At 44.3% G+C, this 16286-nt stretch overlaps 1 protein-coding gene across 38 annotated transcripts in view; it reads right to left on the reverse strand.

Moving 5' to 3' along the window:
* The window catches only part of Ank3 (ankyrin 3), a 484120-nt gene that overhangs the window by 49547 nt on the left and 418287 nt on the right, over nt 1–16286 (reverse strand). For 23 of the 38 annotated variants that reach the window (XM_037199673.1, XM_037199672.1, XM_028877240.2 and 20 more), the window contains 3 exons: nt 15807–16031; nt 12970–13124; nt 592–803 (listed from right to left, as the gene is read on the reverse strand). In XM_037199673.1, the coding sequence (XP_037055568.1) occupies nt 592–803; nt 12970–13124; nt 15807–16031 (592 nt within the window). Of the gene's footprint in view, nt 1–591; nt 804–12969; nt 13125–15166; nt 15266–15806; nt 16032–16286 lie in introns of all 38 variants that reach the window. The other 15 variants (XM_037199680.1, XM_037199690.1, XM_037199685.1 and 12 more) reach the window with 1 other exon arrangement.

The raw sequence follows: 16286 nt of genomic DNA on the forward strand, positions 1-16286 counted from the left end.
GGCAACATGTTATAGACTAAGCTCTAGTATGCTGCTCTATACAGAGGCCAAGGACCCACAATGAGAAGGGTATTTTCTAAAGGAAACCAATGGAGATGATGCATATCACTCTATACAGAGGCCAGAGGTCATGAGGTATCTTTCTCAAATGCTCTCCGCCTTATTTTCTGAGACAAGGTCTTCCATGGAACTTGGAACTACCAGTTTGTCAAGACTGGCTGGGATCCTCCTACTCTGCTCTTCCCCCACCCCCAGCGCATGCTGCCACATCTGGCTCTTTTAAAATGCGACTCTTTTTAAATCGAACTTTTGGTTCTCATGCTTGCTTAGAATGCATTTGCCAACTGAGCCACCTCCCCAGCCCCAGCTGAGTCTTTTAAACAGAAAACTGCTAAAAATACATAACCATGTTTGACCAGTCAGTAAGCTAGCTTTACACTTAAACACTCTCCATTTGAGATTAATTCCCCAAACGCTCTAATTATCAATAGCCCAAAGGATGAATGACTATAATGCTTCCGGAGCAAGATGGGCTCATGAGTTCTTCACATGTACAGAGGACTTGCAAAGTCCAGGCTTTGTGATCAGTACCTGGAGACCCACTCGGATCCTTTTGGTTAAGGCACCCTCTGGGAAAGCCGCCTGAACGAGGGGCACTGTAGTGCTGCTCAGAATCCCACCTTCAGGACCAATCTGGTTGCTTTCCTGCTTAATCCGGGAAACTACCGCAAAATACTGGGGGAAGTCCTTCGTGATGATCCTGCAAATGCGCTTCGTCCCCAGCTCTTCTGGGCTGTCAAGTTCTGGAAGACAGCAAGGATGAGAAGCCATGAACAGGTGCCTTTGCACAAAGCACCTTGACACCAATTGGTATTTAAGACAATTTTAAAAATTATTATTATTTTTTTTGATACAAGTTCTCATGTAGCCCAGGCTGGCCACAAACTCACTAGATAGCCAAGGATGAACTTGAATTTTTGATCCTTCTGGTCCTCCTAACTACCTCTCAGGTGCTAAGATTATAGGCATGTGCCATCCATTACATCTAGTTTTCTGGGGTGCTGAGGATTGAACCCAGGACTCTATGCATTCTGCACAAGCACTCTGATAGCTGAGTCATAGCCCCAACCCAGGAAGGTAATTTTTTTTTTAATTTGAATTGATACTCTAAAACATGCTAATTGAACGTCCAAGGTCCCATGAGATATTTCAGCTCATATATACCATGTAATGCATGAACCAGTTTCCATACAACGATCTTCTCAAATATTTCCTTTGTAGCTTTTTGAAATGTACAGTATATCCCTGTCATTGCGCTCACCCACCTTACTGTATAGCAGAACACTTTGCTCCTATCCACAGTAACTTTGAACCAATGTTCAACCTCTCCCCAGCCTTTCCTACCCACCATTCTACCTTCAATTAGTATAAGACCAACTGCGTTACTCCATGCCTGTAAGATCATGCAGTATTTGTCTTTTGTGCCTGCTTCAACTCCCAATCTTATACAGTTGGTCATCTTTCTATTTAGTAGCTATAACACACACACACACACACACACACACACACACACACACACACACACACGTAGAGAAAACTACAGGGATCATAAAATATCAAGCTTTGCAAAGATACTGTAAAGCTATTAATAAATTCTGCTTGGGAGGAACAAACATCTTTAAACACTGGAATCTTAGTGGGCTGTGGTGGCACACCTCTAGTTGGGGTTTAGGGCAAACCTTCCTGTCCAAGATTGGAAACCCAGAGCTTTAGTAAAAGGCTGGGGGTAGGGGCTGGAGAGATGACTCCATGGTTAAAAGTGTTTCTTGCTCATCCAGAGGATACCAGTCCAGTTCCTAGGACCCAGGTTGGGTAGCTCACAACTACCTATAACTCCAGGTCTAGAAGATCCAACACCTTCTTCTGGCCTGTGTGGGTACCCATATGCACAACACACACACATGCACACACACAACAAACTTAAATTTTAAATAAATGGGCAGTGGTTTTGCACGTCTTTAATCTTAGCACTCGGGAGGCAGAGGCAGGCAGATCTCTGTGATTTCGAGGCCAGCCTGGTCTACAGAGTGAGTTCCAGGACAGCCAGAGCTGTTACATAGAAAAACCATGTCTGGGGTGGTGGTGGGGGGCATCTTGTTGGTCTGGGGGTAATTTTTAGATTATTTATTTATATGTGCATGGGTGTATGTGTGTGTGAACACATATGGAGGTCAGAGAGCAACTGTGGGATCAAACTCAGGTTATCAGGCTTGGCGGCAAGTGTCTTTAACCACTCCATCATCTTGGTGACCCCCAAAGACTATTTTATGGATAAAAGTGTGATGCTTTCCATGACAAAACAGTAAACTTGAGAGAGGTACGGCTGGAAGGTTAACAGTCTCAGCTGACACGAGCACCTGCTGATGTGCTGGACACGCATGCAGGCTGTGATGTGACAAGAGACACATGAGGAGGTCACAGAAAAATGTTAAGATGTTTCCCTGAAGCTGGAAAATGGTCAGTCGACATACAATGTTCAAATCCAACACTTTACAGGGAAATCATAAAAAACAATAATAATCTCCGCCTCCCCGTCCACCTCTTCAGGCAGCTAAGAGTAAGTTCCCCATTTTTGAAGAATCAGGAAATGATGAGAAAAGGTGTGTGCTCCTAGTAACCACAGCTAGGTGTCAATGGGAATGATCTCCTGAGAATGACATTGACGTCCTGTGAGATGGCTCAGCAGGGGAAGGTGTGCGCTGCTGATGGACCTGAGTGTGACCCCAGGAACCCACAGAGGAAGGAGAACCAACTCCTGAAAGTTGTCCTTTGAACGCCACATGTGTGCCACAGCACCCACAATCTTCCTCCAATAATAAATAAAATTGAAATCGAAGAGAATTGGGGACCACCCATTCAAAATGAAATTCCTTGGACCTAGAAATCCTATTTCCTTACAGTTTTTTTTTTTTTTCCCATGAACCCATGCAAAGCTTTGTTGACCGACAGATGAGCACTGGACAACCAAGTGCCCATCAATAAGACATGCCCCACACCCACATTCCACACAGCCCTGTGGGTGCACAGAAAGCTTTGGATTCATTCATCTACCAAGTGTTTACTGAAGGCCAGCCGTATACATCCCTTAGTTATTGGGTATACGCAGGAGTTAATGTTACCACATACACGGAACTTACAGTCTAATAGAGAGGTTGGGGGTGGGGGTGTGCAGCAGAAACCACACTGAGAAGAAAGTAGAACCAAGAGAGGAATCGGAGGTGACCAGAGAACGGGGGCAGGGAGGAAGGTCTCACTTAGATGTAGTGTCTGGAAAAAGAGATATTAGAAGAGGCAACATGGAAGGAGGGAGCCCAAGGAGTGACCCACGGAGCAGAGAAGATGTGAGCCACGTGCTAAGCAGAAACCCTTCTAGGAACACCATGTCATCGGAACGTGTTTGTGCATCTATGAGCGAGTCGTAGAAGGAACCTTCAAGTCGAGCAATGGTTACTTCACAGGAACAAGGGATGCTCCTGGGGGTGGGAAGGAGTGGGAGGACATCATCCAGGGATAAAGGAACAACTCCCAAACTTCAGGGGGGTGGACCACTGCTATTTTCAGGGTTTACTGTTCATTGGAGCCTCACCCTCTCCACACATCTCACTGCCCATCCATGAGGACAATTTTTGCCTCGGGCTGAAATCAGGACTCATCCCAAATAAAAAATATACTGAATGGCGAAACGGGTCATGGCAGCGGCGCGTTTTACAGATCAACCCCTGAACACGGAGTTGGGGAAATCAAACCAGTTGTCCACGAGGGGAAATTAAAACTGGCCTCACCCGGGACAGAAAGTGGAGTTGGAAGTTTGCTCTTGTCTGTTTCAGCGGCATTGACTCTCAAAACCTAAACACTGGAGGAAAAAGGTAGGGCGATGGTGCCCAGAACATCGACAAAGTAAGGATTCAGGAAAAATACTGCAAGGGAGTTTGCAACTGAGAGCCAAGTTCCCCGGCAGGGGTCGTTTAGTTTACACAGGAGAGTAAATTCCCAGAGTTCATAGCGCCTGTGGCCACCGGAGAAAGTCCAGATCATCTGTGTCAATGGCTGTATCACATCACCACCAACTAAATGGGTATCTTCTGCTGTGACCACCAATTTGTCACTAGGTGGTCCTGCAAAGTGGCTCAGCTGTTCATGCAGACTGTCATGAAATGGCATTCGAATAGGTGAGTTTTCCCTAATTCTGCTAGAAGGACCTGTGTCCTGAGAGTATGAGACTGCTCAAGGGCATTCTGGACCGACTGACCACATTTTTATATAACCACGTACCTATCCATGTAATGTGTGTAGAAACAGAGAGAGGGGGAAGAGACCAACTATAAGATGTCGCACCAAGAGTGTATGTAGGGAGGCAGGGGGCTGGGGAGAGGGCTCTGCTCAAGAGCGTTCTCTGCTCTTGCAGAGGACCTGGGTGCTGTGCCGAGGATCCTCATCAGGTGGCTCACGATCACCTGTAATTCCAGCTGCATGGTATACGATGCCCACTTCCAGGACACCCCCCCAATAAAACTTATAAAAACAAAATACCTAATGAATATTTATGGGCTACTACATGCGTAACAGTAAATATATAACTATGTAATAAATAATAATAATAATAAAACTACATTTTGCTACAGATTGCTCTTTAAAAAGGAGCTGAAATAACAATAAAATGATGTAGATGAATGTTTGAAAACAGGTAACTCGCCGGGCGGTGGTGGCGCACGCCTTTAATCCCAGCACTCGGGAGGCAGAGCCAGGCGGATCTCCGTGAGTTCGAGGCCAGCCTGGGCTACCAAGTGAGTTCCAGGAAAGGCGCAAAGCTACACAGAGAAACCCTGTCTCGAAAAAAAAAAAAAAAAAAAAAAAAAAAAAAAAAAAAAAGAAAAAAAAAACAGGTAACTTCTCAGTGAATTGTTTGAAAAAGAGGGAAAAAAAGGCATTAAGTTAGGACAAGGTGGGAGGTAGGGGGTAGATCTAGAAAGAATTTGAGGGAGGAGCTATATGAAATTCTCAAAGAACTAATTAAAATATTATATTAAAAAGAAAAAGAAAATCAGATAGTGAAGACCCAGCTGCGGGGGGGTGGGGGTGGGGATGGAGGGGAGGAGGTGGGGGGAGGCTACGAGTGGGAATAAAACGAACTCTCGATGCTTGGCTTCAACTTGGGCCACAACCACTAGCCCAAGTAGCTTCTCTCAACGCTTTTGACTCTGAAGTTGGTATGCACTAAGAGTTAGGTTGTCTTTTCCCAAAAGATGAAGTAACCGTGAAATCACGTTAAAACAAGCATTGTTTGGCACTGACGGGCTGGCATATTTTAGTTGCTTAACCAAGAATTCAATCAGCAATGATTGAAGTGTGAACGATTTCCGCTCTGGAGAACCGGCAAGCCTTTAGATCACACTTTGATAATATAGGTAGCAGGAAGTTGCTGTTGTGTGCTCTTTTTTAAAATAATTTTTATAAAGAGTTCCATGTGAGGGCCAGTGAGATGGCTTATTAGTGAATACCAGTGATTGCTGTACAAGTCCGATGACCCAAGTTAGGTCCATGGAACCCACTTTTGAAAGTTGTCTTCTGGTCTCTACAGACATGCCCACAGTCACGCAAAAATTAAAAAAGATTTTTAAAACATTTCTGTATGAAAAAGTGGTTTTAGTCTTCCTGGTTCTTAAATCCCCAGTGAGGTCTGTTCCTGCCATGTGTTTTAAATTCAAGTTACTGTTTAGGGGATGGTCTAAGGGAATTAAAAACTCATGAGAATATACAACCCCTCTCAACATTTTGTATTGCAGAATATAAAAAATCCATTAGATGAGTCAGACGGCCAGACAACCAGTAATAAGCCTGACAATACTGGTATCTTTTGGGGGAAATGCATTTATATACATTGAGATTTTTAAATGGTCCACTATTTAGAACAGAGAAGTAGGAATATATGACCAAGAATTTTTGCTTAGCTTTCCTTCCTGGCACAGAGAAAATGCCCAGAAGGTAATCCATACCATAAATGAGGTGCCTGCATGGAGTCCCTAGTACAGTGGTTCTCAACCTTCCTTATGTTGGGACTCTTTAATACAATTCCTCAGGTTGTAGTGACTCCCAACCATAGAATGGTTTCATTGCTACTTCGTAATTGTAATTGTGCTACTGTTATGGATTGGTGTTGCTTGTTAACAGTATAGACCCCCAGTTCCACACTGGGTACTTGGACCTGACTGTCCCAGACTGCTTCTCCCACAATTAGCTCAGAAGACCTTAGACTTGCCATGTCTTAGTGCACTCATCCTGTCTATAGCTGGCCTTCCAAATGGAGAACTCAGGAGCTGGAGAGATGGCTCAGGAGTTAAGAGCACTTCCTGCTCTTCCAGAGGACCCGTGTTCAGTTCCCAGCAACCATGTTCATCTAATGCCTTTGTTCTCAAAGGCTGTTTACAACTTGGTTGGTATGAGTGTGACCAGGTCAGTGTGAATGTGAAGTCTAAGGAAAGAAATACAGATGCCTCAACATTCCACAAATGACAATTTCTGTGCTAGGGTTTAATTTCTGCTCAATTACATGCTCTGCTCAGCCTGCTTACCCATTGTGCAGATAGAAACACCGTTTTTGGGGGAAATGATCCCATCATGCCTCTCTTTAAACCTTTACACCACTACCACTACATTTGAGGAGAAAAACAATCAATATAATCCTATCTCGAAACCAGATCATGGAAAATGCCTTGAAGTTAAATGCCATCCACCAGGTGCCCATCATATGCATCACATCCAGGAGTTAAAGCATAGACCTGCTATGCTGGGCACACTGGCCTCTGCAGGCATGCCACACTGAAGGTGGTTAATTTGATGCCCAGCTTGGGCTAATGTGCTGTGTCTGACCCATGGAGCAACATATCTGAGGTCCTTACTCTGACCCACTGATGGTCATAACATCTACTTGCTGGCAAATCCATATACACAGAACATATGAAAGTAGGAATGATTGGGCTGGAGAGGTGGCTCAGAGGTTAAGAGCACTGGCTGTTTTTCTCAGAGGACCTGGGTTCAGTTCTCAGCAGCCACATGGTGGTTCACAACCATTTATAATGAGATCTGGTGCCCTCTTCTGGCCTGCAGGCAGAACACTGTATACATGAGAGAGAGAGAGAGAGAGAGAGAGAGAGAGAGAGAGAGAGAGAGAGAGAGAGAGAGAGAGAGAGAGAGAGACACGGAGAGACGGAGAGAGGGAGAGAGGGAGGGAGGGAGGAGGGGAGGGAGGAAGGGAGGAAGGAAGGGAGGGAGGGAGGGAGGGAGGAAGGAAGGAAGGAAGGAAGGAAGGAAGGAAGGAAGGAAGGAATTTGCTTTGGCTCAATTTTCGTTTTCAAAGTCTCTGGTTTCAGAGACTATTTTGAAGCATTTTTCCTTTTGACATGCAGCAGTCTTCCTTCAGCTGGTTTAAAATACCAGTTTATGGGAACAGATTGAAAATACGTAAACATTTTGTTGTTATTTGTTTTGAGATTTTGAAGCAAACTGTTATTTATTTATTGGGTGCTTCAAATGCCATCTTGAGTTAGGAAGCTGGAAAGTTGGAAAAATTTTCAAAATGGTCACTACCAGATGATTCCAGCAGGTGGTGCTGATGTACCATGTACATAATGTAAAGCGCCATATTTTGTCCCTGCTCATCAATGACGTGGCACTTTTAAAATTACTATTTGTCTCAAGCTTGATGACGTTAAAATACCTGGAACTGAAGTGCCAATTTTGAACCTAGAAATTTACTTCTAATATACCATTGACACAAATATAGTTAGAAGTGGGTGTATTCTCTCTAGCATGGGTTACATTTGTATCACATTTTCTTTTTTATCAGGCACTTGCATCCACTGGCTACTGCAGTGAAGAACCCACAGCCCTCTGAGTTGATTTGTACGTCAGGGACCACTGAGGAGGCAGGGGCCTTTTAGCGCAGGCTCCCAGGTTTGACAGAACTACAAACAGCCCTTAGGACTTTGGAGGCTCTGCGTTTAATTAAGGTTTTCATTAAACTGACAGCATGGATTCAGTTTGGTGCACTGCTTGGTGATGGTATGCGTGCCTGTGAATTTTGTTAACTCATCTGCAGCGTGTTTCCTTCTGCAAGGACATAGATAAAATCTCTGTCTGCTGCCAGAGATTTAAAAACTGCCTTTGCCACCTGAAACCTGAGTTGGTAAGGGCAGGTTCTTCACACCCAGACAAACACTGTGTTATCCCAGCAGTATACCTCGGCCCAGCTTGGCTAACACGCTTGCCTAACTAACTGGCCTAACCACTGATGCTCTGGCTTGTTTAACAATAACAGGAGTGGGAGCCGGGGAAGGCGGCTTGGTGCAAACAGGACCACCTGAACTGGGATCCCCGATACCCACTTACAAAGCCTGGCATGGCCAGGCTTGCCTGTGTAATCCCAGTACTGGAGTCAGGAGGTGGGGTGGGGTGGGGGTGGAGACAGGAGAGGAGTTGGGGATTGCTGGTCACTTAGCCAAGGGGAAAAAAGCGAGAGAGACCCTGTCTCAAGGCAATAAGGTGTAGAGTAATAGAGCTGCACAACCAAAGGCCTTGTCTGAGATGAAAACACACACACACACACACACACACACACACACACACACACACACACACACACGGGTTTATTTTGGTTTACAGTTTCAGGGTAGAGGTTATCATAAGGGTAGAGTAAATTCATAGTAACAGGAGCTTAAGGCAGCCTTATCCACCCAGGAAGCTGGAATGGTGAATATTTATGCTCAGCTAGCTTCCTCCCTTGTTACAATCCAAGACCCCAATCCAGGCAATGCTGCCACTCACTTGGAGGGCACCTCAGTTAACCTCAGGGGGTGGGGGTTGGTTCTCTCACAGGCAAGCCCAAAGCCTAAAAATAATAATATTTCCCAGGTGTGCCTGAGTGCTCATCTCCTTGGGTGAGTCCCAGTCCTCTCAGGACAAGAATTCATAGCGGCCATCACAAGGAGCATGCTTCATTTGAGACTATACAGAGGTGAATGTGTACAATACAGAAGGCAACCGGTGTTTGGAAATCCACATCTGTTTACCACTTCTTGACTGGGTAGTGGTGTGTGCTTGACCTTGTCTGCGTATCTGGAACTGGGGCTCACTTGGAAGATAGACAGAAAGAACTCCCACAGGCAGATCGCGCGACCTGCAAATGGTAGCGCCGAGCAAACGGGGGAAATGCCCCTTTGTCCTTAGGCCAGTGCCAGACTGCAGTTAGTTGTCTATATATAGCTTGTGCAGTGGCTGTGACCATGAGCATGATCACATGAGTGAGTGGTTCTGTGCAGCAGGCATTTCTGTAGGAACTCTACATGTACTAGCTCACCCATTGCCCGGGAGCTACCCGCAAGGCATCCTCGCAAGGTGCACTCAGATGAATGTTAAAGAGATCGGTTCCAGCCACATAACAGTAAGTGTGAGGCCCGGATGGGAATTCTGGCCTCGATGACTTCTACAGACCATGATGCCAATGTCAGTATCACACTGGGAAAATTGTCCCCTTACTTGGACCTGTGGCTCCTTGAAGTTGTTCTAGCAATTAACTTTTGTATGCATGGAAAAACTCTGCATATGTTAAAACAATAAAGCCTATCTGATCCTTACAACTCTTTTATTTTTCTTTTGGCATGTGTATGTGTTTGCCACATGTTTGTGCATGTAGAGGCCTGAAGTTGAGGCCAGGTATCCTCCTTGAAGGAAGGGTTTCTTGAAGGAGGAGGGTGTCTTGCTAAATCTGGAGCTAGCCAATTCTGGCTAGTCGAGCTAGCCATTTTGCCCCTGGGACTCCCTCTCTTTGCCTCTTGAGTGCTGGGATTGCGGGCAGCTTTTCGGGAGCTCTAGGGATCCCAACACTGGCCCTTATGTTTACATGGCAAGCGCTTCATCCACTGAGCATCCCCTCAGCCCCAACACCTGCCTTGCTTAGTAAAAACTGGAGACCGGAATATTATTGACTAAGATGGTATTAAACATGTGGGTATTAATAGTTTTAGACAATTGCATGGAGGTAGACTGATTATTGAAATATAGACTAAAATACTACATGAAATGCACTTATGGAGAAGGGATTAAAAGAAGACATTTAAAGTAAGCATGTGTTAGGGGGTAGCAGATGTCACTTGCCATAGACAATGTATGACACCTAATTGTTATGAGAGAAACTCTCAGGTTGAGTACAGTAACAGTAGACTGATTTAGTTCTTGAAGGAAATCTTGAGTGATTGGTCTGTTTCATGGGTTGCTTTTTTAGCTATCTAACAAGAATTGGGAGGAACACAGGGTGAAGCCTTGCTTTTGACTCTTGAGTGTGGGGCCCTGAGGATATTTCTCTCTCACCAGGGGAATCACCTGGCTCATGCCAGGTACCCAGTATCTAATTATGCAGCATTGCTTTCTCAGGAGGGTTTGGATGAGGTTTTTTCTGAACATGGACCTCCTGCCATGGCCTGGCTCCCCTTCCTGGGAGAACTTAGTCTACAGTTGAATATTCAAGGAAAAGAACTTGTGGCTTTTAAAAAAACAAAAAACCAGAATGATTTCCACTTTTAAGTAGCTTTGGGTATAGGGATGTTCTAGAGATAACGAAGTATCTTTGGGGATCAGGACAGCGGTGGGAAGTGGGACTTGAGGTTGGTATGAAATCAGATTAACTGATAACTGAGCCTCAGTTATAAATATGTTGTTCTCCCTTCATTCTTTGTTTTTTGGTTTTTTCGAGACGGGGTTTCTCTGTGTAGCTTTGTGCCTTTCCTGGAACCCACTCTGTAGCCCAGGCTGGCTTCGAACTCGCAGAGATCCACCTGCCTGCCTCCCAAATGCTGGGATTAAAGGCATGTGCCACCACCGCCCGGCTCACTCCCTTCATTCTTATTAACTGTTATATTTAATGTGTGACCAAAACATTTTGCTCTAATGGGCTCTAGTACTGGACTCATTAAACGTGGAAGTATCTACACTTCCTTTTCATCGTGTAAAATGGAACCAAAGTTTTACCTGGTCTTTAAAAACATAGTTAAGAAACTATTTTCCCAGCAGCATTTGCACACACCTTGGATAATCTATACTCACTGAATGTATCACTCACAAGGACTATTTTGGATTTAATCTTGACCAAATCTCATCTGGACCAAATGTAGAGGTTTCTAGAATTTTCCACCTGTCTTCTTTCTCATAGGACATGCATTTCGAAAACAAGTGGGATATAGCTGTAACTCTTTGAAAACAGGCACAATTAGATTGCAGCCCTATCCCTTCCACTTCGCAAGGCAAGCTGCATAAGTCACTTGGGTTCAATGAAATGTCTGCTTTGTGGTCTGTTAAGTAAGAATAAGACTTGGCTGAAGAGTTGGCTCAGTAGTTAAGGGCACTTGTTGCCATTGTGAAAGACCCGGGTTCGATTCCCAGCACCCACTGGAGGCTCACCAACTCCTCAGACACCAAGCACACATGTGATGCACAGACGCATATGCAAGCAAGATACTCATATACATAAAATGATAATAATATTAAAGAATAAGATTCCTGAGCTTATGAGCTATGCTTTCTTTTCGAACTTCCACATGAAAAGGAATTTTTTTTTCAGTGCAGATGAGACAGTTTCTTTCTGCCTTAGTGTATAGGCATCTTGAAATTGCATGGTTGATGGTGACTCCAGCCTATACCAAATTTTTGGTATGGCACTTTTTTTTCCTATAGATGAAAACAATTGTGACAATAACTGGTATTCAATTAAAAACTTAAGGAGTCTATTTCCTAAGGGCTTCACATAATTACTTATTCATCTTAATGGTAACCCTGTACAAATAAAGAGAACAATTTCTATTTCTAGGCTCACAGGGGTTCAGGGACTTGCTCATTCATTCTTTAAACATCCCAAATCTGTCTACCCCCATAATCCACAGTCTGAACCCACAAGAGGCCCCGGTAGATGAATTCCAAACACAGTGAATAAAACGATAAAAGAACCGATTCCATGGAACAGATCGCCACTGTGACATAAAACAGCTGTGAATCTACACCAGTTAGGAGGGAGAGTCGCTGTCACAGTCAGCTGGGATTCCTTTCCACAGCACCATTTCACGAGCCAGGTTTCTAACTTGCCTTGTGTTGCATCTCAAGGAAGATGGCATTACATGTGTACTCTTCAAGCCGGTTGGTACCCACCATTTACTAAGAAAAACTGATACAGTTCTAAGCATCACACAACCACAAGGAGTGTGAACTGGGCACAGGCAGCACACAACTGTAATCTTAGCTCTGAGACATCAAAGGCAGGAGGATCACGTGTTCAAGGTCATCCGCTACTACCTGGGCTACGTGAAATCCTATCTTAACACCTCCAGACACCCACGCCCCCCCAAAAGGAATGTATGTGAAAGAGACCTGTAGTCACACACTAGCTTCACTAGCTCAAAGAATAAGATATCAAAACACACAGACTCCAATAAGTTTTGACAGTTATTTTAAAAAAAAAAAAATTGTGGCTCAAGAGACAGTAAAAAATCATGAAAGATGTTGAAATAAGTTAAGAGAAAAATGGAATGAAAATTCCAAAAACATATTGTAAATGCTCATGCTGTAGGTAAATACTATATACTCCCATTGGATCCCCCACCCGCACCCCCTCATGTTACTCTTTTAACTAAAAAAAAGCCTTCTCGGGTCTTGGAAAGACTGATGAATTTGATCAAAAAATGACAGAACAATGAGGGTGTTTGTCCATATGAACTGCGCTGGTGCTGGGAGCGTAGGCATGGAAAACAGCAGTACATGTGCGAGGCCCTGGATTCTGCATCAGGGAATGTTCGAGGAGCACGTCACTCACTCTGCACAGTCCCCTGCATTCTGCCTGTCCGCACCCACAGACTCGAGGGGCATCATTACCTTCATCCATGCCGTTCAGGAGCTCGGTGAGGTCTTCGTTTTTGCTGTCAAACTGATGCTCCTTCCAGGTCTCACCATTTTCACTGCGGAGAACAATAAGTTCCCTCTCCTTTCCTCTCATGGACCCGAAATGAGGGATCTCCACGATGACAGGGCTAGAAAACAAAAAGCCACATGATTTTTGGACCAAATTAAATGTATCAATGGTAGAATTAAAAAAAAAAAAAAGGTCTCATTAACAGTACTGAGTTGGAAATCAGAGGTGCCATTTGGGTTGGGTCTCAAAGCTGCAGAATCATTGCTAAGTAAATAATACTTCAAGCCCAATAACATGCCATCATTCATTCACAAATAGTTCTTGAAGGCCTACTGTGTGTTAGGCGTCAAACTGAATGGGAGGGGAATTAAACACATATAAATAGGCAATCTCAGTGAAGGAATTAAGCATGACTAAAATAGGCCCTAAAGAAAGAAAGCTGGTCCATTTTTTAAAAAATAAAAAAACATAATAGGTACATTATATATACAAGATGCTAATGAGTTAAAAGGACACAGTCATCTCTTTAACAAAGAAATTTACTCCAATTGTGAAGAACATTTCTCTATTTTTTTCCTCTCAGGAATAAAGCAGACGCCGTCATAATCTAGTCCCTTCAACAGTTTGCATGATTTTGCAGTTAAACCGGTTTCTCTGATTGTTCCATTTGTGAATAGGTGACGGGGAGCTTCTCTGCCTGACCTGACCACCACCTATCCGGGGATACTGGAACGTTCTGGAAGAGCACACATCAGCTTGAAATTGTCACAGGAAGACGTTAACTTTTGACAGTGACAGTGTCCTTTCACAAATGAATGAAGGAGAATGGCTGCGTATTGAAGATTGCCAATCCAATCGTGGGAAATTGTTTTGCTAACTTTTACAGAATCATGGATAAAAAGATGGATGGAAGTAAGCAGACCACAATCACACACAGTTTATGTAGTTGGATTGTGCAGCTTTATCGGGTGATGCTTAATAGACAGTATCATTGTTCTCTAGAGAGGTTGTATGTAACCTGTCTTAACCTAGCTGTTTCTATACACATGATAGCAACAAATATAGGCTTTAGTAGGCAGAGCATAAAGAGAGATTGTTGTAAAGATCAAAACCACAAATAACATGAGTATCCGACTACTTATAAAAGCATTCATTTTGAAATGAGACTGATTAAATAATCATGATTTTACTTTTGGCCAAAATCATTATAAATTTTTATAATGCCTTTATTCTTTAACAAGCAAAAATAAGAGCAATTATTCCTATCAGTGTTATTAAGAAATTTCCCATAATTTTAAACCATACTTCAGACATTAGGCATCATTTTATTTTTTGAGAACAAGATACGATCTTTGCAGGTCAATGTGTCCAATACTGTCTCTGTGGCTTTGTGTAGGACACTCGACAATGCTGGAGAGAAGGTATGAGCAGGGTCTTTGACCAAAGGGACAGCCAAGCAGGACAATTCATAACAGGCTTTTCATGCAAACTGCCAAGGCAGACACAGTCAGACAAGCAAACGAGGACACATTTCAGCTTAAACAGGACAAAAGACTTCGGACAACTCAACAGAACATCCCGGCTGCCCCCAGTCCCATTTCTTTAGACATCTTGTGTTCTTGACACATTCAAAGTTATCTTACTCATTGGTTGATTTCTTTTGCTTCCCAAAGCTCATAAAGATTACACCATGCCATAAGTGCTTTCTAAGTCTAATCATACACACAAACAGACACACGCGCGCGCGCGCGCACACACACACATACACAGCATTTGTGGCAAACATTGATCCAAAGCCTGCAAATACCTTCTCTTACACTGGTTAAAATGAGACGGTCAGTCTAGCTTTAATAAGTACACAGAGAAGAAACATTTCAAATTAAAGGTGGGTCGACGGATGCACAACGTCAGCGGAATGCTTGCAGTGAATCCCACATGCTTCGAAAGCACAAGGAGCGGGTGATGCCAAACTAAGTCAAGCCACTATGGGTGTGTTCTTTCAGCGACACACATCGACTGAAAGCGTGTAAAAAAGAAAACCAGTAAAAGAAGAACAAACTGAAGACAAGAAGACGACCATGGGTGTGACAGAAAAAAAAATTGAAAATGGAAAGGAAAAAAAAATTGTAGACATTCTGATCTTGTCTATGAAGATCCTACCCAATAAATTTTGTTCCTTGAGGCCCAAGCTGCAGGATTCGGCTAACCAAGCTCTCGCCCTCATTTACAGGGGGAGGATGGGTAGGAAGGTGCAGTTTACTGAGTAACATCCATGCAGCAGGAAGAAAAACAAGAAGGGGAGATGGTGAACACACTGTCCATCACGACAGAGCCTGCCTGCCTTGCCAAGTGCCACCTCAGACAACGGAGCAAAATTCAGTTTTCCTTCTTGTAAAATACCCTACACCCCAGTGGGTTATGTCTCTCAGAGTTATTTTGAAAGAGACGTGCCCGCAAGGTAGCCATTTATGCAGTGAGGTGCTATCATCCCACCTGTAATATTTTCTAAGGATGGTGCCTTGACTTCCGTGGGTGGCCGCAGGGATCCAACGCACCCGTGGTGGGGGTGGGGGTGGGGCAGAAAGCATGCTTCTTGGTTAGTAAGTGCCTTGGCCAGTAACTGAGTTAAGAACCCACGGCCTATTAATGCAGCTCGGTGACCTGTGACACCACACCCAAGTCCCCAGTGAGGTTCATGAAGCCGTTTTCAGAGGTAATGTCTTGAGTGAGCAAGGAAGGACTAAAGGAAAAAAATCAAAGACGCGGTGAGAGGGCCAAAGTAAAAACTGGAGAAACTTACCCTAAAAATTGTGCCCCCGCGGGACCCATTTCTACCAGCCTACTGGCTAATCCCTCTCCTTCCACCATGGGGGGTGGGTTGGCCAGTTTATGTCTCTTTACCAGGCGGCAGGTGATGCGGGTGGGGGCCGTACACTTGCGTGGAGGGATGATGATGCGCATCCCGTGGTGGCGGCTGCCTCGCATGGAGCCCCCTCTCGCGTCTACCATAAAGCTAACCAGAAACCTGCGGGAAGAAGATCAGATGCCGTCAAGGACAGAAGTAACCCCAGCACGGGGTTCGAAACGCAAACGTAAAATGTACAGTAGGAGAAGGCAGCTGCCGTGCCTTCTCGAAAACAACGGTTGGAAGTCACTACTGTGGAGTCACATCAGACATGCACGGAACTCAGACTCGGGGCAAAGATGGAAAGACGACCGGGTTTCGGTGGGAGGAAGCGCCCTCCCAGGAGGCAAGCAAGTCACCATAGGCACAAAGAAG

This window comes from Peromyscus leucopus, chromosome 16_21, assembly GCF_004664715.2.
Source record: "Peromyscus leucopus breed LL Stock chromosome 16_21, UCI_PerLeu_2.1, whole genome shotgun sequence".
In the NCBI taxonomy this organism is placed as follows: Eukaryota; Metazoa; Chordata; class Mammalia; order Rodentia; family Cricetidae; genus Peromyscus; species Peromyscus leucopus.